Source organism: Perognathus longimembris, chromosome 10 (assembly GCF_023159225.1).
Source record: "Perognathus longimembris pacificus isolate PPM17 chromosome 10, ASM2315922v1, whole genome shotgun sequence".
Lineage (NCBI taxonomy): Eukaryota > Metazoa > Chordata > Mammalia > Rodentia > Heteromyidae > Perognathus > Perognathus longimembris.
Window position 1 is genome coordinate 19,508,128 of NC_063170.1, and position 22,924 is coordinate 19,531,051.

The window sequence follows — 22,924 nt, forward strand, 5'->3', positions numbered from 1 at the left end:
CCGCTGTGGCGTGGCTCGGGCCCGGCGCGCAGCCGCTCTAGCCTCGCTCGGGGAATCCGCCGTCCTCACCTTGTCCCGGAGCCCGCGCACGGTCCTCCGCAGCTGTTCTCCCCGCCGGTCCCGCCGCTAGGTCTCCCTGCTCACCGCCCACCATGGCCCTGCTGCACTCAGGACGCGTCCTCTCCGGAGTGGCCGCCGCCTTCCACCCAGGCCTTGCCGCCGCAGCCTCTGCCAGAGCCAGGTAAGCCGTGAGGATACTGAGATGGCGCCTGGACCACAGGCCCGCCCTGCCCAGCCGAGCTGTGGGCGCTGCGGGACATCAGGGACCCCGCGTACCCACGCGCACACACGCACGCTGTCACTCCGTGCCCATCTCGCTTCCCCTCACCTTCGGGAGTTGGGGATGCATCACTCCCCTCACTGTGGCCCTCGAGGCCCCACATCCCTCCCGAGACGGGCACCACCGGAGAGCGAGCCATCGCAGCCCCCGGGTATGGGAACCGTGGTGCCCTGGGCGGCACCCGGCCTCCATCCAAGGCGGGCACGGGGGTCCCGAGAGGGCGCGGTGGGGTGCGGGGCCAAGGCCAAGGCCGAGCACGCGGGCAGCCGGCTCGGGCCGGCCTCGCGTTGATTGGCTGCGGGGGCGGCCCGGCCTCGCCCTGATTGGCTGCGGGCCAGGGGGGCGCCCTTGCCCTTGACCGGCCGGCTAGGGGGACGGCTGGATGCACCTGTCGCAGCCCACTGAGGCCCCGGCGGATTTCGGTGCGGCCTGGTGGGGTGTTGGCACGCCGGTGTACGGTTCTGAGGTGCCAGCGCTTGCACTCCGCATTATTCCCATGTATCCCATGACCTTGGCGCTACATCCTGTGACACCCCTCCCTCCCCCCTCCCATTTGGCTTTGTGAATGGGAAAGGATTGTGTGTTTTAGTGTTTGCAGCCCCTAGGATGTTCAGCCGATGAGAAGTCATTAATCTTCCCCTCCATCTCTCTCTGCTCTTGCATTCCTCTTTTTTTTTTTTTTTAATTTCGTAATCCAAGTTCTTAGAGCCAAGCCCTGGACCACATGCTGGCCATTCAGCAGCGGTGGCTGGCTCATGCCTGCAATCCTAGCTACTCAGGAGGCTGAAGGTCTGGGTTCGAAGCCAGCCCAAGCAGGAAAGTCCATGAGACTCTATTTCCAGTTAGCCACCAAAAAGCCAGAAGTGGAGCTAGAGCTCAAAAAGTTTTAAGGACAGCGCCCAGACCTTGACTTCAAGCTCCAGAACTGGCACATGTGTGCACACTCACATACATACATACATACACAGAGTGGCAAATGTATCATTTGGAACTGATGTGGAGTGCATGGGGGAAAATCGGGGCATAAAAGTGAGTAATTTCTGTCTGAGCCAGATGGATAATTCACACAAGAAATCGAGATTAGGGGAAAGTCCTTGGAGCATGTATTAACTCCCAGGAACGCACTCTTCCTTGGCTTTTCCTTTGAAGGTATGAAGGAGGCCTCTCCCTAAAAGAACAGTTTGTCCTTCCTGAGGTCTCTTGGCAGTGCAGTTTTGCCAGGACTTATCACTCTTCCTGATTTGGCTCCTCTTGGCCAGCTATCATTTGCTCTCTAAGCCTTCCTACCTAATGGAGCAGAACTGGGGAGGAATTATGTAGCAGATTTAGAGAACAAAGGGGAGTGATTTTTACTTGCAGGAGAAAGTCTGGTTCACCATTATAGTAATCTTAAACCCTTCTTGTTTTATTGATTTGACTGGGAGCCTGAAGCCTGGTGAAGTTCCTTCTGGGAATTTCATGCCTGTTAGTCATGCCTGTAGCTTAAGAGTATGATGGTTAGTCACAGGAGAGCAAGGAATCTACCTTTCTTCAATGCTATAGCTCAGTATTTGGTGCTTAGTATGTCTCTCAAACTGAATTATTTTACTTCAGAGCTTGATTTTTTAATAACAAATATGACATTTTAATGTTGCATCTTATATCAAAATCTAAACACAAATGGGAACCACAGCCCTGCAAAGTATGTGCTAAATTATTAGAATATTTGATCACTTGAAGAGGAGAAGCTGTTGTTCATGCTTTAACAATGAGCCAGGATTGAATGAAGGTGATCTGTCTGGCTGTACTACTTACGGTTCAGGCATGATGTACCAACCTTCACTCCCTCTGTGTAAAAGTGATCTTCACCTAGAGCCAAATGGAAAGATGGAAAATGTCTAAAACACACTGAATCCATTGACAGCTGCTGTTGTGAGGTTTTTGTGTTGTTTTGTTCTTTTTTGGGGGGGGGGAGGCATTGAGAAAGGATCTTGCTTTGTTCCTCAGGCCTTGAACTTGATATCTTCCTACCTCAGCCTTCCAAAAACTAGGATTAAAAGTATCTGAGACCAGACACCAGTGGCTCAAACCTGTAATCCTCGCCACTTGGGAGGCTGAGATCTGAGGCAGGCAGGAAATTCCATAAGACTGTTATCTCCAGTTAACCACAGAAAAGCAGGAAGTAGAGGTGTGGCTCAAGTGGACGAGCACTAGCCTTGAGCACAAATGCTCAGTGAGGGTTGGGAATATGGCCTACTGGTAGAGTGCTTGCCTCACATGCATGAAGTCCTGGGTTCAATTCCTCAGCACCACATAAATAGAAAAGGCCAGAAGTGAGTGGTGCTGTGGCTCAAGAAGTAGAGTGCTAGCCTTAAGCAAAAAGAAGCCAGGGACAGTGCTCAGGCCCTGAGGTCAATCCCCAGGACCAACACACACACACACACAAGACCATATCTGTCTCTTAGAATGAATGAACAAATGAATGGAAAGGAAGGTAGCTCACACCTCTAATCCTAGCTACTCAGGATACTGAGATCTAAGGATCATGGTTAGAAGCCAGCTTAGGCAGAAAAGTCTATGAGACTCTTATTTCCAATTAACAAGCAAAAAGCCAGAATTAGATGTGTGACTTAAGTGATAGAATGCTCAGCCTGGGGAGAGAGGGCACGAGTAAGCTAGAGGCTCTAAATTGAAGCCCCAATGCTGGCACAAAAAGAAAAAGAAAAGAAAAGGATGTTCATTCTAATGCATATTGATTTTTCTGGAGAACTAAGGATTTATCCAAGAGAATTTAAAATTTGTTGTACTCACATCATTTAAATAGATCTCTTTGTAAATGCAGGTGTTTGATTTCTCTGTGTATTTTTTTGTTCTCTTTACAATTTCATTTTATTCATCTTAGAGTAGTTTTAGGCTAATAGAACATTGAACAGAAAACAGAATTCCTATAAACACCCTCCACAGTTTTTCCTAGTATTAGTGTCTTGCATTGGACATGATACATTTATTACAACTGATGAATCAGTAGGGTTTGGTTTGTGTCGTGGTTGGGACAAATGGCATGTATCTGCCATTGTAGTATCATGTAGAATATTGTGCTAAAAATCCCTGTGCTCTATATGTTTATTATCCTCCTCCCTCACCCTGGGCAACCTCTATGCTGTTGTCTCCATGGTTCTGCCTTTTTCAGAATGTCATATAATTGGCATAATATTACATGTTTTAGCTGTTGTTTTTTGTTGTTGTTGTTGTTTTTTGTGTGTTTTTTTTTTGGCCAGTCCTGGGGCTTGGACGCAGGACCTGAGCACTGTCCCTGGCTTCTTTTTGCTCAAGGCTAGCACTCTGCCACTTGAGCCACAGTGCCACTTCTGGCCATTTTCTGTGTATGTAGTGCTGGGGAATTGAACCCAGGGCCTCATGTATACGAGGCAAGCACTCTTGCCGCTAGGCCATATCCCCAGCCCCTAGATGTATATTTTTTATAAACAAAAAGTGCTAAACAAAACTTTTGTTGTTGACCTGTGGTTATAAAAGCACAGTAACATGAGATCAGACTTAGTCACCAGTCAATGAAGAAAGAAGAAGATTCATGTATGTTATTTATGATTTTATTTATTTACTTATGGTGCTGGGTAGTAAACTTTGTGCCTGGAGAATGCTAGGCAAACATTCTGCCTGTGAGCCAGAACTCCCAGCCTTTTTTTTTTTTTTTTATGGTCCTGGGACTTGAACTTGTCCCTGAGCTTCTTTTGCTTAAGGCTAGCACTTTACCACTTGAACCACAGCTCTAATTCTTTTTCTGAGGAGTTTGAGGAGTTTACTGGAGATAAGAGGCTCACAGACTTTTCTGCCTGGGCTGGCTTTGAACTACAATCCTCAGATCTCAGCTTCCTGAGTAGCTAGGATTACAGGCGTGAGCCACTGGTGCCCGGCTCCCACCAGCTTATTTTTAATTATTTAATGACAATGAAGTAATGGAAGGAGTATCATGAGACCCTTATGAAGGCCATGCACAGTAGTAGCACAATAACTAGTAGATTAGAACTGTGGCCTTAGTGTGAAGAATGTGAGGCAAAGCCTTCTCTCCCAAACCCCCTCCTGAAAATGCAAAGCCTTGACATGGGATGTTTATTGGAATACTTTGTACCCAACATCTCTTTGGTTGGTTGATGAATATTGCTCAATGTTTGAGGCTTTGTGCTTCTGTCCAAAGATCATTGATAGGATTTACTTTGTAGGCCACAGGTTATAGACATTAGTTTTACCCCTAGAGTACGCTTGTTTGCACCTACTGCAAACAAAACATCAGCTCATAGTCGTTGCGGTTTTTTTTTTTTTTTTTTTTGGCCAGTCCTGGGCCTTGGACTCCGGGCCTGAGCACTGTCCCTGGCTTCTTCCCGCTCAAGGCTAGCACTCTGCCACTTGAGCCACAGCGCCGCTTCTGGCCGTTTTCTGTATATGTGGTGCTGGGGAATCGAACCTAGGGCCTCGTGTATCCGAGGCAGGCACTCTTGCCACTAGGCTATATCCCCAGCCCCAGTCGTTGCGGTTTTAAGGGGTGGAGTAGTCAGTGAAGGATGTGGAAACCTGGGATCAAGATGATCGCTGGAGAGCCCATCCTGCTAAGACCCCTGTTCATACATCTGCATTGCTTACAATTCGGTATTTTGAGATTGCTTTTAGCACTCTTAAGGCATAGACCAGAACCCTCAAGGGTATGGCTTCTGAGAGAATTTCTGTGCTGACGTTTTTAAGAACTTGGCATAGAAGTACTTTCCACAATAATGGTGCCTTCTGTCCTTGTGGTTAGGGCAGCTCTGCCATTGTTTAAGGGCCTGAGAAGTAGACTGTCTTCTTAAAGAGAAAGTGGCTTTGCTGAAGGTTGAATGTCCTTGACATTCAGTGTTCCACTCGCGCAGCAGTTAATGACAGTGATGCAGATAGGCAGGTGCTAGATTGGAGGTGGCAACCAAAGCTCGCTTCAGGCCCAGTTCAGAACTTGTGTGATGGTATCTGTTTCTTCTTTGTAACCTAAAGAGGAGAAGAGAGGACTTTAAGTCCTAGCACTAGAGCTAAAGATGAGGGAAGAGTATGGGGGAAAGATGAGTAGGAATAGTTGAAAGCCAGAAAGACTTGCATTTGATCATAAAGTCTGTGATCATGTACTGCCTGTATTGTCTGCTTACTGGCCTCACCCGGCTCCATTCTAACAGCAGATGACTGCAAATAAAAACCATAGTAGTGATCATGTAGTAACAGTGAAAATATCAAGCATTCACCAGCCCTGGAGATAAGTACTGTTGTGCCTGTTTCACACATGAGCAAAGATGAGACGGTCCTGTCCCTTAGCTTGCCTCTGCTTGCGCAGCTGGTGGGTCCCCAAGCTGCTGCTGGAGTTTGTGCAGTTAGTAAACTGTTAAAGATACTGTTAAAAATAAGTGCATACATGGGCTGGGAATGTGGCTTAGTGGTAGAGTCCTTGCCTAGCATGCATGAAACTGGGTTTCCTCAGTACCACATAAAGAGAAAAAAGTTGGAAGTAGTGCTGTGGCTCACATGGTAGAGTGCTAGCCTTGAGCAAAAGAAGGTCAGAGACAGTGCCTAGGCCCTGAGTTCAAGCCCCAGGACTGGAAAAATAAAAAGAATATCCTAAGAAAGTCAAATGCTGGTGGCTCACACCTGTAATCCTAGCTACTCGGGAGACTGAGATATGAAGATCACAGTTCAAAGCCAGCCTGGGAAGAGAAACCTATGAGACCCTTATCTCCAACTAACCACCAGAAAGCTGGAAGTGGTGCTGTGGCTCAAGTGGTAGAGCACTAGCCTTGAGCAGAAAAGCTCAGGGACAGCACCCAGGCCCTGAGTTCAAACCCCACCACTGACCAAAAAAAAAAAAAAAAGAATATAGTCTAAGGAAAATCTTTTTTTTCTGTTTACATCATCAAGGCCATTGTAGAGTCAATATAGCACATAAGAAAAACAACAACAGGACTGGGGATATGGACTAGTGGCGAGAGAGCTTGCCTCGTATACATGAGGCCCTGGGTTCGATTCCCCAGCACCACATATACAGAAAAGGGCCAGAAGGGGCGCTGTGGCTCAAGTGGCAGAGTGGCCTTGAGCAAAAAGGAAGCCAGGGACAGTGCTCAGGCCCTGAGTCCAAGGCCCAGGACAGGCCAAAAAAAGAAAAAGAAAAACAACAACAAACAAACAGTACAAGAAATGTATCCAATGCCTAACGTATGAAACTGTGACCTCTCTGTACATCAGTTTGATAATAAAAAATTTGAGAAAAAAAAAAGAAAAACAACAACAAAGTCTTTACTATCTAGGCTGATTTCAAAAAAAGGTAAGAAATGGGGCTGGGTATAGCCTAGTGGTAGAGTGCTTGCCTCGTGCATATGATGCCCTGGGTTTGATTCCTCAGCACCACATATATAGAAAAGGCCAGAAGTGGCGCTGCGACTCAAATGGTAGAGTGCTAGCCTTAAGCAAAAAGAAGCCAAGGACAGTGTTCAGGCCCTGAGTTCAAGCCCCAGGACTGGAAAAAAAAAAAAAAAGTAAGAAATGACCTTTTGTATTGTAGGTTAAACCATTAATCACTAACCCTGGAAAGCTAGCCCACCAGTGTTGGGCAAACTTTGTTAAAACATTAACACATACAGCTTCTTTGCTGACATAATCAAAGACCACTGCTTTGCCTCCCCCATGCTGCTTCCACGGTGGTGGGGAGAGGAAAGTCCACCCCAATACCACCAAGGTAGAGGCCAGAGACAGGGCACACCTTCGGCATTTGAAGCACCCATGGAGTGGCCTATAACCACTGTCCTCTCTCCCACCCCAAACTCAGAGGTCTGGATGTTGGCCAGCTGTGTGGGTTGACACTGGGCTCAACAACGCTATCTATCTGTGAAAGGTTTAAGGAGAATGCCATACCACATCTATGTGCCATGGTCCAGAGATGTAAGACAGCTCTACCCAAACAAGCTCTGTACCTTTACCACTTTAAGAAATCTACAAGTGATCATTGGGTGATATCTAAACACTAGCTGTCAGATTTATAAATTACAACCATAGACCCGATTCACTTTCCCATCTGTCCTCCTGTTCTCTGGGATTGGTGTATCAGGAAATCTATAGGCTCAAAACTATTTCCTAGCAGTACAGAGATGTCATTCACATTTACACTTGATGTGTTTCCATCATTGCTATTGTCAAATTCTTCAGACTTTGTTTCTAATTAGCAAATACTAACCATTATACCCCATGTGAATATTCTTTGAGGACCTTCAGCCAGCTAGAAACTCCATCTGATACTTTCCTGCTTCGACAGAAAGTGCTTGTGCTCACTACGCCAGGGGCTTAGATTCTGCCCACAGAGGCCAAGGGCTGGGTAGGGGCTGAGCTGCTGGGTTTCAGTTTCAATTCTGCTTTGAGCTCCATAGTAAAGGCCTCTCTGCCAACTGAGCACCAGTGTCATATGCATGACACTTCTTAGCTGTTTGTGCAAACAAACTTGAGACACAGTCGAGAATAAACAGCAGCTCTTTGCAATTTCTGGTAGATAAAGAAATGGAAAGGGGCTGGGGATATAGTCTAGTGGCAAGAGTGCCTGCCTCGGATACACGAGGCCCTAGGTTCGATTCCCCAGCACCACATATACAGAAAACGGCCAGAAGCGGCGCTGTGGCTCAAGTGGCAGAGTGCTAGCCTTGAGCGGGAAGAAGCCAGGGACAGTGCTCGGGCCCTGAGTCCAAGGCCCAGGACTGGCCAAAAAAAAAAAAAAGAAATGGAAAGATCAAAATGCTTGGGTGGCGGCGGCTGTGCAGGCACTGTGCCGGGACAACCTACTTTTTACTTTGGAAAGCACAAAACACAATTGTGTTCCTCAGCCAGGATTGATCCTAGTACAGTTGGCTCAGGCACTCACTAATTACCTTGTAATCAAAGTAAGCTGTGTTTCACCAAGAGCATGGGGGGCTGGGGGAGCCAGTTCCCACAGCATTTCCAGTCCATGAGCCAAGTTCACATGTACATGCAGCTTCCAGGGCGCCTGTTACACCTTGATGTGGCAGCAGAAAACATGCTCCTTCACAGAGCACTGCCAGTGGCCTGTAGTCCTAGCTTCTCTGGAGGCTGAGATCTGAGGGTTGCAATTCAAAGCCAGCCCACTGGGGCTGGGGATATAGCCTAGTGGCAAGAGCGCTTGCCTCATATACATGAAGCCCTGGGATAGATTCCCCAGCACCACATATATACAGAAAATGGCCAGAAGTGGCGCTGTGACTCAAGTGGCAGAGTGCTATCCTTGAGCAAAAAGAAGCCAGGGACAGTGCTCAGGCCCTGAGTCCAAGGCCCAGGAATGGCAAAAAAAAAAAAAAAAAACCTTGGGGGTGGGGATATGGCCTAGTGGCGAGAGAGCTTGCCTCATATACATGAGGCCCTGGGTTCGATTCCCCAGGACCACATATACAGAAAACAGCCAGAAGTGGCGCTGTGGCTCAAGTGGCAGAGTGCCAGGGACAGTGCTCAGGCCCCTGAGTCCAAGGCCCAGGACTGGCCAAAAAAAAAAAAAGCCAGCCCAGGCAGGAAAGTCTGTTGTGAGACTCTTATCTCCAATTAGCCACCAGAAAACTGGAACTGGCACTGTAGCTTAAAGTGGTAGAACACTAGCCTTGAGCAAAAGAGCTCAGGGACGGTGCCCAGACCCTAAGTTCAAGTACCACAACCAACAAAAATAGAAAGAAAAAAAAAAAAGCTGGAAATGGAGGCATGGCTCGAGTGGTAGAACATTAACCTTGAGAACAAAATAGGGACAGCACTTAGGTTCTGAGTTCTAGCTTTAAGGCGGGGAGTGCGGGGGGTGGTCCTGGGACTATGGCCTAGTGGTAGAGTCCTTGCCTCGTATACATGAAGCCCTGGGTTCGATTCCTCAGCACCAGAAGTGGCGCTGTGGCTCAAGTGGTAGAGTTCTAGCCTTGAGCAAAAAGAAGCCAGGGACAGTGCTCAGGCCTTGAGTTCAAGCCTTAGGACTTGCAAAAAAAAAAAAATGTGCTCCTATAATGACTACAGCCTCCCTACGGCATATGCAATTATGAGCAAAAGTATTGAAACTTTAAATTATATTTAATAATTGATGTCTGGATCCAGTGTTAGTGTATCCAGTGTTAATAATTGATCCATTAGGGGCTGGGGATATAGCCTAGTGGCAAGAGTGCCTGCCTCGGATACACGAGGCCCTAGGTTCAATTCCCCAGCACCACATATACAGAAAACGGCCAGAAGCGGCGCTGTGGCTCAAGTGGCGGAGTGCTAGCCTTGAGCGGGAAGAAGCCAGGGACAGTGCTCAGGCCCTGAGTCCAAGGCCCAGGACTGGCCAAAAAAAAATAATAATAATTGATCCATTAGTTTACTCATTGTATTAATGTAAGACTAAATTATCTAAAGATCTTAGAAATTGTCTGCAAAGCTGACATTATAAAATAAAATTCTTCCCAAACCATAAACCCAGTCTAATGATGAGGATAACAAATCTGCCCAAATTATGTTCTTAGCAAGTTTGAGAAGAGGCTAAAACCCATGCCCCATAATAATAATAATAAGCTTGTGTCTCTAGTCTCACCTTTAGCCACTCATCTTCTCATGTCAAATTACTTGGCAGCATTCTTGACCTAGGAATTCAGATAGAATTCAGACTGCTTTAAAAGCCTATGTGCTTTCCCAAACACTATTGGCTCACACTTGTAATCCTAGCTATTCAGGAGGCTGAGATTTGGAGAACATGGTTTGAAGCCAGCCTGAGCTGACAAATATGAAAGACTTTTTTCTAGTCCTGGGAGCTTAGACTAAGGGCCTGGGCACTGTCCCTGGCTTCTTTTTGCTTCAGGCTAGCACTCTACCACTCGAGCCACAGCGCCACTTCAGGCTTTTTCTGTTTATGTGGTGCTCAGGAATTGAACCCAGGGCTTCATGCATGCTAAGCAAGCACTCTACCACTAAGCCACATTCCCAGCGCCCCCCCCCCCCCCGAAAAACTCTTATCTTCAATTAACCAGCAATATTTTCTAAGTAGAAGCCTGGCTCAAGTAGTAGAGCACTAACCTTGAGCAGAAAAAATGCTAAGCAAGAGCAAGAGGTTCTGGGTTCCAGCTCCAGTGCTGGTACCAAAAACAAAATAAGAAAAGCCTAGACTGTGTTCTCCCCAGAATGACAGAGGTTCCCTCTCCCCCCCGCCACCCACCACGAGTGCCATAGTACCTGTACTAAAATTGTTGGTCTCTACTCTATTTTTTTTTTTTTTTTGGCCAGTCCTGGGGCTTGGACTCAGGGCCTGAGCACTGTCCCTGGCTTCTTCTTGCTCAAGGCTAGCACTCTGCCACTTGAGCCACAGCACTACTTCTGGCCATTTTCTGTCTATGTGGTGCTGGGGAATCGAACCTAGGGCCTCATGTATACGAGGCAAGCACTCTAGCCACTAGGCCATATCCCCAGCCCCTGGTCTCTACTCTTCTGCAAGGTAATCTGAAGTCTTCTGTGCTGCGGGATTGCTGGTACCTATTGCTATATCCTGTGTACAACACAAGCATTGGTTGAAATAGGTCTTTGGCAGTTTAGAGATGCCTCTGGCCACCGAGGTGCATGTGACTGAGGTAAAGTGTTTCTCATTTCAGTTCCTGGTGGGCCCATGTAGAAATGGGACCCCCAGATCCCATCCTGGGAGTCACCGAAGCCTTCAAGAGAGACACCAACAGCAAAAAGATGAACCTGGGTGTCGGTGCATACCGGGATGATAACGGAAAGCCTTACGTGCTCCCCAGTGTCCGGAAGGTGAGCCTGCCATCCTCCTCTGAGTCAGAGGCAGAGGGGGTGATGGACCGGGCCAAGGAGCCTGGATTTGCCACTTAACTTCATGAATCATTCCAGCTTTCTGGTCTGTAGGTTTCTTGACTATAAAAGTAAGAGGTTTAGACACCATAGTCTTTTCCAAGATTGGAAACTAAGCATATGTCTTGCCTAATTCTAGGGGTGCACAAGAGGATAGAAATGTTAACGTGGCTCCTGGGAGAGGAATAGACTTCTGTGTATGAAGCTGTTGTTACTACTTCCCATTTCTCCACTTGATTGCCTTCATAAAAAACCCTTATTCCTGTCACACTGTTGTCAGAAATATTTCTGTTATCATAATGTTAAGTATTTCCCTTAGAGCAAGTTAAAAAGTTCTTCAGGGCAGGAGTGTAGCTCTGGTAGAATGCTTATCTAGCACACAGGAGGCCCTGGATTTGTGAGCCAGAAGTGGCACTGTGGCTCAAAGTGGTAGAGTGCTAGCATTGAGCAAAAGAGCTCAGGGACAACTACCAAGCCCTGATTTTAACCCCCACTACCACCAAAAAATAAAAATTATTTGGTAAGTTAAAAGAGTATCACAGGGCCAGGAGTGTGACCTAGTGGTAAAGTGTTTGCCTAGCATGCACTAAGCCCCAGGTTCAATTCCTTAGTACCACAGACACAGAAAAAGACAGAAGTGAAGGTACGGGGGAATGAGGGAGGAGGTAACAAGTTGGACAAGAAATATACACACTGCCTTACTTATGAAGCTGTAACCCCTCTGTATATCACTTCGACAATAAATAAAAGAAAAGGCCAGAAGTGGTGCTGTGGCTCAAGTGGTAGAGCACTAGCCTTGAGCAAAAAAAGCTCAGGGACAGGGAACTGGCACAAAAAAAAAAATCTGCTATACAAAATACATAAAGTATAGAGTGCTTGGATAGTAATTTGAGTTTAAGAAAAATAAAAGGATATATATGTACATATATATGTGTGTGTGTACATATATATGTACATATATGTGTGTGTGTGTATATATATATATAAATATAAATAAACATATGCCTGTTGCTCCAGCTGCTCTGGAGGCTGAGGCAGGGACATTGCTTGTGCCCAGTTCAAAGCCAGCCTGGTAGACAACATAGCAGGAATCTATGACACCCCCCTCAAAAATTCATTTTACTTGTTTTATCTAAAATTCAACTTATAAAGCATTAAAAAGCTAGGGTGTATAGCCGGGCACTAGTGGTTCACACCTGTAATCCTAGCTACTCAGGAAGCTGAAATCTGAGAATCATAGTTTGATGCCAGCCGGGGCAGGAAAGTCCATGAGACTCTTACCTCCAGTAAGCTACTCAGAAAAGGCTGGGAGTGGCACTGTGGCTCGAGTGGTAGCGCTAGCCTTGAGCACAAAGAGACTCAGGGGACAGCACCTAGGCCCTGAGTTCAAGCCCCAGGACTGGCCAGAAAAAAAAAAAAAAGCCAGGTTGTAATGACACCTACCTTCAGTGCCAGGTACTTGAACTGAGACAAGCCCAGGCAAAAGGTAGCAGCAACAAGACCCCATCTCAAAACCAAAATGAAGGGGTAATGCCATGGCCATGGCTCAAGTGGTAGACCCTGCCTAGTAAGTGCAAGGCTGAGTTCAAAGATCAATTGTGCCAACCCCCAAAGAAGCCAAAAACATTCTAAAATTACAAAAACAACAATAGCAAAACATTAATTCGCAATCATACTGGTTCCATGTAAGACAAAACTAAGCGACTGCGTTTTTTTTCCTATCTAGGCAGAGGCTCAGATTGCTGCAAAAAACCTTGACAAGGAATACTTGCCCATTGGGGGACTGGCTGAATTCTGTAAGGCCTCTGCAGAGCTAGCCCTGGGAGAGAACAGCGAGGTGTTGAAGAGTGGTCGGGTAAGCCACGGGCACTTGTGTCCTGCAGGTCTGGGGTTTAGAACAATAGAAAAAAGCAAATTACCCATGCAATGATTAAGATGGCCACACTTCCTAACAACACTCCTTTGGATAGCAAATTGGAAGTATTTAAAAGGATTTCATATAGCCAGTAACCTGTGGCTCATACCTATAATCTTAGCTACTCAGGAGGCTGAGATCTGAGGATGGCGGTTCAAAGTCAGCCCAGGCAGGGAAGTCCATAAGACTCTCATCTCCAATTAACCACTAGAAAACCGGAAGTGGCTCTGTGGCTCAAGTGGTGAAGCAGTAGGCCTTGAGCTGAAGGGCTCAAGGACAGCACCCAGGCCCAGAGTTCAAACCACACAACCGCAAAAAAAAAAAAAAAAAAATAGGAACTCATAGACAACCTTTAAAAAGTCTGAGCTGACAGTATAGCTCAGTGGCCACACTTGTGTCTAGCATATGTGAAGCCCCATGTTCGATCCTCAGCATCACCAGTGTTCAGTATTATCCTGATGAATGTGTTTAGCTTGTTTTGCAAGGAAACTTTGTTCAGAAGGTCATTGTGTTTTGTGTCAGTCTAGAGTAATATTTAGTAGAGTCTTTTTTTTTTTACATGTGTAAATCAGTCTTTTTTATATCGGGGAAGGATTTATGGGCTAAATTTTCCATGTAACATGCATGGTACAAACAGGCTGTAGGGAATTTGCTTTGAAATCCAGAGCGTGCCCTGGGCAGAGCAGCCATGCCTGATGTGTGTCTTTCCTGCAGTTTGTCACCGTGCAGACCATTTCTGGAACTGGAGCCTTAAGGATCGGAGCCAGTTTTCTGGTAAGTCTGGAAATTCCTTCAGGAATAAACTAAGTTAAGGTATCTGACCGCTACCTTTCCTCTGCCTTCCCATGGAACTGGCAAATCCTGTTCCCTGAGGAGAGAAAGGAAGGACTTGGAAGATGCCGGATGCCAATGGCTCGCACCTGGAATTCTAGCTACTCAAGAAGCTCAGACCCGTGTGTTACAGTTCAAAACCAGCCCCGGTAGACAAAATGAGACCCTTTTCTCCAACTGACTAGCAAAAAGCTGGAATTGGAGGCGTGGCTTGAGTGATAGAGCAGCAGCTATCAGAGAGAAAAAAAAAAGCTGAGTGAGCCTTGAGTTCAAGAGAGAAAGTACTTTGGAAACGTTGCGATGGAAATATAATAATGCTAATAGATTCAAGTTATTGAGCACATACTGTTACTGGGGAGCTTGTGTCTTAATAATTTGAATTTACCTCCTTTTACAAATACAGGTGAGGCCTAGACAGGTCCTTGCTACCCAGCCAGGGTGATTGTCAGAGCCCAGATTCTCACTCTTGTGGCTGGATTTCAGTGGGGAAAATCTTCTCTTAGTAAAGTATACCACCAGTTCTTGCCTGTTTTTCTTGATTGTTCCATTCCCTTTTGTCCATGTGTTAGCAAAGATTTTTTAAGTTCAGCCGAGACGTCTATCTGCCCAAACCAAGCTGGGGGAATCACACGCCCATCTTCAGGGATGCCGGCATGCAGCTCCAAGGCTACCGATACTATGACCCTAAGACTTGCGGGTTCGACTTCACGGGTGCCCTAGAGGACATCTCAGTAAGTATGGCTTCCAGAGTGGGAAGGGGAGAACAACAGAATGAACTTCCATGTGGACATTCCATGTCTCCCAGTCTGCCTTACCATACTGGGGGTGGGCTAATGCCCCAACGTTAGATTCTGCTTGTCACTTCTCAATAGTGACCTGTAGTTTCAGGTGACTCTCCTTTAAAACCACAACACGAGCCAGGCCATGGTGGCTCATGTCTGTAATCCTAGCTACTCAGGAGGCCTGAGATCTAAGAATCACAGTTCAAAGCCAGCCTGGGCGGGAAAATTCGTGAGCCTCTTATCTCCAATTAACTACTCATAAAAACCCAGAAGTAGAGCTGTGGATCAAGTGGGTAGAGCACTAGCTTTGAGCAAAAGAAACTCAGGGATAGCACCCACATCCTGAGTTCAAGCCCCAGGACCAGTGAAGGTGGGGAGAAGACCACAATGCGAATGCAAAGTCTTCTCGTGGTTGTTTTTCTCTTTAGAAAATTCCAGAGCAAAGTGTCCTCCTCCTGCATGCCTGTGCCCACAACCCTACAGGCGTGGACCCTCGTCCAGAGCAGTGGAAGGAAATTGCAGCGGTGGTGAAGGTATGGAGGGTGGGCAGGTGGGTGACTCTGTGGTTAGTCACTTGGACGCTTAGCTGGATGAACAGTGAGAATGAATTAATCCTGGGCCTGGACCATGGCTGAGCTGCTAAGAAAGAGCTCCTCATAATACGAGATGCACAAGCAGTTTGAAAATAACACTCATTGCTCAGCCTGAATGTGGCGAGTTCTGGGACAGCTTGTCATTGGCGGGCCTGTGTCCCAGCTGTACTGGCCTCAGGGGTCTGCTGGGGGTGCCTGCGTGTGCACAGTCAGGAGTTACACATGTTCATCCCCTGCGCAGGTTTTCACATCTTTCCTGTCCTTGCCACTTTCAAGATACCGCTCAGAGGAAAACGTCACTCCTGCTGTGTCCCTGTCTTCCCTACCTTCTGTCGATTCTTAGCTGCAAGCAGAACGAGTTAAAGGGAATAACACACAGAGAGCACTGTCAGAGAAGGTGGTTCTGTGGGGTTGGGGACTTAGCTCTTTGGAAGAACACTTGCCTGTCAAGTTTAGTCTGCAGCTCTGAGGCACTGCATACACACTGAGATTATGGCGCCTCAGTGTCTTTTGAGGAACCATATCCATTAAAGTAAACACACAAATACTGTGTGAACTCTAAGGAAATTCAGACATCACTCCTGCTGCCATCTAGGAAGAAGCTGTGTGATTGGTATTGGTCTCTGTAAGCACAAGTTGCCACCTAGGGCATCGCAGACAACCCAACTAAAGCTCCGGTCTTATCATTCCTTCCCAGAAAAAGAATCTCTTTGCATTCTTCGACATGGCCTACCAAGGCTTTGCCAGTGGTGATGGTAACAAGGATGCCTGGGCTGTGCGCTACTTCATCGAACAGGGCATTAATGTTTGTCTCTGCCAATCGTACGCCAAGAACATGGGGTTATATGGTAAGTAAGGGCCCAGCATGATGCATGCTGTAATGCTTAGAGAGAAAGAGGCAGAGAGAGGGTCACCATCGCTCCTTACCCAAAGAGGAAAGAGTGGATTTGACTGATTTTCTTAGCCATATCTTCTCTGGTGTCCGTGAAGTCCTTTAGCAAAGAAAGCTGATGCTTCCCCAAAGAAAAACTGACTGATCCAGGAGCCAAGAAAATAGATAAAATAGGGCTGGGGATATGGCCTAGTGGCAAGAGTGCTTGCCTTCTATACATGAAGCCCTGGGTTCAATTCCTCAGCACCACATATAGAGAGAAAAGGCCAAAAGTGGCACTGTGGTTCCAGTGGCAGAATGCTGGCCTTGAGTATAAAGAAGCCAGGGACAGTGCTCAGGCCCTGAGTCCAAGCCCCAGGACTGGCAAAAAAGAAAAAGAGAGAGAAAATGGATAAAATAAAATACCAGGCGCGGGAGGCTGCGATCTGAGAATTGTGATTGAAAGCCAGCCTGGGCAGGAAATTTATGAGATTTTTACCTCCAATTAACCACCAGAAAACCAGAAGTGGCACTGTGGCTCAAAGTAGTACAGTCCTAGCCTTGAGAGAAAAAGCACAGAGACTGCCCAGGCCTTGAATTCAAGCCCCACAACCAAAAAAAAATTTTTTTTAACTAACAACAGCCAGTGTTGGTGCCTCACACCTGTAATCCTTGCCACTCAGGAGGCTGAGATCTGAAGATTGCTGTTAGAAGCAAGGCCCAGCCAGAAAACTCCCCATGAGACTAACTTCAATTAACCACCCAAAAGTCGGAAATAGTGTGGCTCAAAGTGGTGGAGTGCCAGCCTTGAGCAAAAGAAAACCAACACAACAACAAAAGTAAAACCCTTAAAGCTGATGCTGATGGCTCACACCTGTAATCCTAGCTGCTCAAGAGGCTGAAATCTGGAGAATCCTGGTTCTGTGCTAGCCAGCCAGAAAAGTCTAAGAGACCCCATCTCTAAATCAGAAGGAAAAAAAGGGAGGAGGGGGCTGGGTATGCGGCTCAAGTGGTAGAATACCGGTGAGGAAGTTCAAGCCCCAATTGGGGTGGGAAGAGCAGAAAGACTAGAATGTTCTTTTTTCTTTCTTTTTCTTTTTTTCTTCTTTGCCAGTCCTAGGATTTGCACTCAGAGCCTAGACACTGCCCTTCCTTGAGTGTCATTTGCTGAATGCTAGCATTCTACCACTTGAGCCACAGCACCACTTCCGGCTTTTTCTGTGTATGTGGTACTAAGGAATCAAACCCAGGGCTTCATGCATGCTAAGCAAGCACTCTACCACTAAGCCATGTTCCAGCCCTAGAATGTGTGTGTGTCTGTGTCTGTGTGTGTGTGTCTGTCTGTCTGTCTGTCTGTCTGTCTCGGTCTGAGACCTGCACCCAGGGTCTGGGCACTGTCCCTGAGCTCCTTTGCTCAAGGCTAGCGTTCTACCACCTTGAACCACAGCACCACTTAGAATATTCTTGACTCGATCATTTTCTGTGTTCAGGTGAGCGTGTGGGAGCCTTCACTGTTATCTGTAAAGATGCCGAGGAAGCCAAAAGAGTGGAGTCGCAGTTGAAGATCCTCATCCGTCCTATGTATTCCAACCCTCCGGTCAATGGGGCCCGGATCGCCTCCACCATCCTGACATCCCCAGATTTGCGAAAGCAGTGGTAAAGACTTCCCAGCTACCCTTCATTCCAGCCACAGCTCCTTCAGAGCCAGTTAGTGACTGACCTCCAGTGACATGTAGAACCTTCTAGGTCCTGTGTGGAAAGGGTAGAGGGGAGGAAGAGTGTGCATTTCGTTGGATAAAATAAGTTTTTCAGAAAGGGCTGCTTTGTTTGTGCTATCATTCATAAATACCATCCATACTTAGCAAAAGCTACTTTCCCCTAGACTCAAGTTCAAGTTGCAGTACCTTGCATAGGAAAACCTCCTCACAAAGATCATATTGTTGTTTTAGTGTTTTACTGCTAGAGGTCAAACCTAGAGCCTTTGAGTATGCGACCACTGAGCTGTTCCTAGCCACCATGTTTTTATTTTTGTCACAGTAATAGCTAACACCAATACTTGAATCAATACTTCTGCATGTTTTTGTCTTTTACTACTACACTCTGCATCTTAAATACTTGTTTTTTTTATTACTGTTTTTCAACCTATTTGACTACATTCTGCATAAGAAATGACATTTATTTGTTGTACTACTACTCGGGCTTGAACTCGGCCTGGACACTCTCCCTGAGCTTTCTTTGCTCAAGGCTGTTACTCTACCTCTTGAACCATACCTTCCTTTCTGTGTGTGTGTGTGTGTGTGTGTGTGTGTGTGTGTGTGTGTGTGTGTGTGTTCACAAGATACCCATCTCAACCAGTAAAAATCTGGACAGATGACACATATGCCTTTCCTCCTAGCTATATCAGAAGCATAAATAGAAGAATCCAATGCAGACATTGAGCCACACCTCATTCCAAAAAACCGCTAAAGCAAGAAGGGTTGGAGGCATGACTCAAATGGTAGAGCACCTGCCAAGCAAGCACAGGGCTCCAAGTACAACTCCCAGAACTGAAATATATATGTATGTATATGTATATAGATATACATATATATATATATTATTCCCTGTCCCTGACAATATGGGACCTATTCAAGTACTGAGAATTGAAGCACACACAAACTCTGACTTACCTGCTGTTTCTCAGCTAGAATGAGCCATCTCTCTCCAGCCACCTCTCGGGGTTTCCTTGCAGGCTGCAGGAAGTGAAAGGCATGGCCGACCGCATCATTAGCATGCGCACCCAACTGGTGTCCAACCTCAAGAAGGAGGGCTCAACACACAACTGGCAGCATATCACCGACCAGATTGGCATGTTTTGTTTCACTGGCCTGAAGCCTGAGCAGGTGAGTTGATCATCCCACAGTGACCAGTCCTAAGAAGGCAGACGAATTCCTCATACAGTACCTGCTTCTTTGGGATTCCCCCTGAAAACAGTTCTTTGAGAGTCTTTCATGTTCCTTGTTTGGGTTTTTTTTTTTTAACCATTCGTGGGGCTTAAACTCGGCTTGGGCACTATCCCTGAGCCACAGTGCCACTTCTGATTTTCTGGTTAATTGGAGTTAAGAGTCTCAAGGACTTTGCTGACTGGGCTGGCTTTGAACTGTAGCTAGGATGATAGGGGTGAGCCACTGGTGCTCCAGCTTGTTTTGTTGTTATTAAGATGGAATCTTGTTATGTTGCCCAGGCTGGTCTGACTCCTGAGCTCAAGTGCTTATTCCCATGTCAGCCTCAGGATATCTGGGATTACAGGCAAATACCACTGAGCCGGGCCTGTTTTTTTCTGCCTCTATCCTCCATAAGTTTCAAACATCTGAAGCACACAGCTTGAGGTTGTTTATTTATTTTGTTTCAGTGCTTGGGTTCCAACCCAGGCTTTTTTGCTCTACCACTGACCCACAACCCAGCCCATGGAGCTTGTTCTCATTATGTTGTGACTCCTGCTAGTTCTTTAAAATGCAGTAAGAGAAACAGCTGTTTCATAGCTGAATTCTAGTTCTTTGATGAGGCAGAGATTTTTTTTTCCTCACCTGTTCAAGCCACAGAACCCACCATCGTACTTTAGAATAGGTTTCTAGTCTTTATTTTAAGCTATCACACTGAGTGATAGGATTAAGGGCTCTAGTGAGAAGATGGAGCTGTCTGTTATTTTTCTATCTGTACAAGTTGCCCTGCCAGGGCTGACAGATTCCCACCCGGAGTCCCCAAGCTCTTTCTCTCTGCAGGTGGAGCGACTGACCAAGGAGTTCTCCGTCTACATGACAAAGGACGGCCGCATCTCTGTGGCAGGAGTCACCTCCCACAATGTGGGCTACCTTGCCCATGCCATTCACCAAGTCACCAAGTAATCCCAGGGGTGCAAACAGAGACAACCTTGCCACACCGAACAGAGACAACCTTCCTGTTGTCTTCTGCCTCTGCTGTTGTGAGATTCCCATGAAGATGGGGGTGGGGGGGGTAGCAAAAGGGTTGTTTCTTCCAACCAGCAGAACACTCAGTGATTGAGTTTGCTCAGACAAGAACAGGTCATGAGATGGGGCAGAGGCATCCATGGTTGGCATCTGGGACTTTGTGGCTCTCAAGAAAACTCTTCCCTCCCCCCACCCTTGCCTCCAGCTTTTTTCAACGAGTTTATGTGTACAAGAAAGTCACAGCACCAAAAAAATAATAATAATAACCAAATACAAAAAAAAACCAGTCAGTCATGACACTGCAATATTTCACAAGCTTTAACTGAGGCATTGTATGGTGTTGGGGTTCCTCTGTGGGTCTAGCCAAGAAATAGCTCCTATTAGAAACTAAGAGAGAAAGCCTAGGTCAGTCATTAACAGTTGTCCTCATGTTTGTCCTTATCAACACCACAGTTCAGGAATTGTGCTTTCCAAAAACCAATGAGTCTGTGGCTACTGCAGCAGGGAAAATAGTAGATGCCATTTCCTGTCTTGTTTAAGAGAAAAGCTTCCTTCTTGTCATTGCCAGGTTTGTGGGTTGTTTTTTTTTTTTTTTCCTTTAAGGGGAAAAAAATAACCAGCCTAGATTTTCATCCCACTCTGCTACTTGATCGATCATCCTCATTCTACCAGAATTTAAGAATGAAGGACATGATTGTCTCTGCACACCAAACCATCTCCTTTCTCAGTGGAGCATAGCAGGAGGGTGGGTACTGCACTTTACCTGGGCAATCTGCGGTATCTCCAGTTGGGATGGAGCCTCTGCCCAGCTAGACTTCTTCCCTCCAGCGGGGCTGTGGATGCCCACCCCACACCATGAGTATGTGATGAGTGATACGAGGCAGCACAACGGGATCAGAAAGGAGACACCCCGAGCTGTGATTGCCACCAGCACTCAAGACTCCACCTTTGGGAAAGATAACCACCATCTGCTCTAATCTAGATGGCAGCCTGGTTTCTCTGTTACAATAAAATTATGGTAGACTCAACTGCTGCTGCTTTTTCCTTTAATAGGGGGTGGGGAAGAGTAAGTATTCCTGACATCTAGAATCATGGTCAGCTGACTGGAAATACATGTCATTCTTCAAACCGCCATTCAGCTTGTTCAAAGATGTCAAGATTAAAAAGATATAATCCCTAGGGTCCTGGAAGGCAGATGGAGGACCATGAAAGAGTCCTGTGGATGTGGACAAGGGGTGGGAGGGATGGAGAGGAGGGGCAGCTTCCAGCATCCAGGAACCAAGTTGATAGGGTGAAAAGTGCCATGAGGGACTGGGAATATGGCTTAGCGGTAGAGTTCTTGCCTAGCATGCATGAAGCCCTGGGTTCAATTCCTCAGTACCACATAAGCAGAAAAAGCCAGAAATGGCTTTTGGTTCAAGTGGTAGAGTACAGCCTTGAGAAAAAAAGAAGCTCAGGGACAGTGCTCATCAGGCCCCTAGAATTCAAGCCCCAGGACTGGCAAAAAAAAAAAAAAAGTGACATGAGACAATCCTTGGTTATCCATGCTCATCCTCAGGATGCGGAGATGACAAGAGATGTGAGTATTAAAGCCCATGGCTACAGGACTTTCAAAGAGAATGGAGGAGTTTTGTTTTCTAAAGCTAGAGATTGAATTCAAGGCCTCTCACTTGCTAGGCAGGCAATTCTACCACTTGAACCATGTCCCCTAGTCCTGGAAATCATAGTTTTAATGGAGGGTCTATTGGTACTTAAAAGTTGGCAGCTCACCAGGAACCAGTGGTTTCACACCTGTAATCCTAGCTACTGCTAAGGAGGCTGAGATCTGAGGATTGCGCTTCAAAGCCAGTCCAGGCAGTAAAGTCATTGAGACTTATCCTCCAATTAATCACAGAAAAAGCTGGAAATAGAGTTGTGTCTCACACCCAGGTAAAGTGCAGTACCCACCCTCCTGCTATGCTCCACTGAGAAAGGAGATGGTTTGGTGTGCAGAGACAATCATGTCCTTCATTCTTAATAGAGTAGAATACTAACCTTGAGCAAAAGGAGTTCAGGGATAGTGCCCAGGCTCAGAATTCAAGTCCCAGGCAGGCAAAATAAATAAATAAAACCACAACTATTTCAAGTGGCTCATAACCAAAACGCAAACTGTAGATCATCAATCTATGAGTTTGAGTTTGAGGCTAGGCCCTCTTCAGACATCTAGCAATTGCACCTACCAGTCCTCCATGGATGTTCTATATACCTTTGTGTTTAGTGATCGCCATTCAAATGAGACAGTCTAGACAGATAAGCAGTGAGGCCGGGAGTGGTCAGGCACAGAAGCCATCCACAGGAGGGGAAAGCAGGCTCAGTGTGTCCTTTCAGCATGTTCTCACTCCTGAGGGCCTCAGTGTATGGCAGGCAGACTCCCTGGCTCCTTGCTCTTCTGGGTTCCTGTCACTAGTGGATATTCTGAGGATCGTGGTTCAAAGCCAGCCTGGGCAGGAAAATCTGTGAGACTCTTATCTCCAATTAACCATCAGAAAAAAAAACAGAAGTGGTGCTGTGGCTCAAGTGGTAGAGTGCTAGCTTGAGCTGAAGAGCTCAGGGACAGTGCCCAGGCCTAGAATTCAAGCCCCACATCCGACAAAAGAGAAACAATAAATACATGGACTGACTCACTGGATGTCTTAGAATAGAAAAAGGTAAAAGTAAACGTATTAGTCATTTGCTCTGGAAAGAGACTCTAGCTTAGGAAAAACTGCTTTGAATTCTCAAATGGAATGTACTTCATTGAAAA

At 46.5% G+C, this 22,924-nt stretch overlaps 1 protein-coding gene across 1 annotated transcript; it reads left to right on the plus strand.

Annotated features, from left to right (window-relative positions):
- The first annotated feature begins 33 nt into the window (after nt 1-33).
- Got2 (glutamic-oxaloacetic transaminase 2) lies at nt 34-20,747 on the plus strand. The gene is made up of 10 exons (XM_048355465.1): nt 34-241; nt 10,990-11,146; nt 12,930-13,058; nt 13,833-13,892; nt 14,519-14,680; nt 15,160-15,264; nt 16,022-16,172; nt 17,686-17,851; nt 18,927-19,077; nt 19,957-20,747. The coding sequence occupies exons 1-10, from the start codon at nt 153-155 to the stop codon at nt 20,077-20,079; spliced, it is 1,293 nt and encodes a 430-aa protein (XP_048211422.1). The 5' UTR covers nt 34-152; the 3' UTR covers nt 20,080-20,747.
- Nucleotides 20,748-22,924: the final 2,177 nt, after the last annotated feature.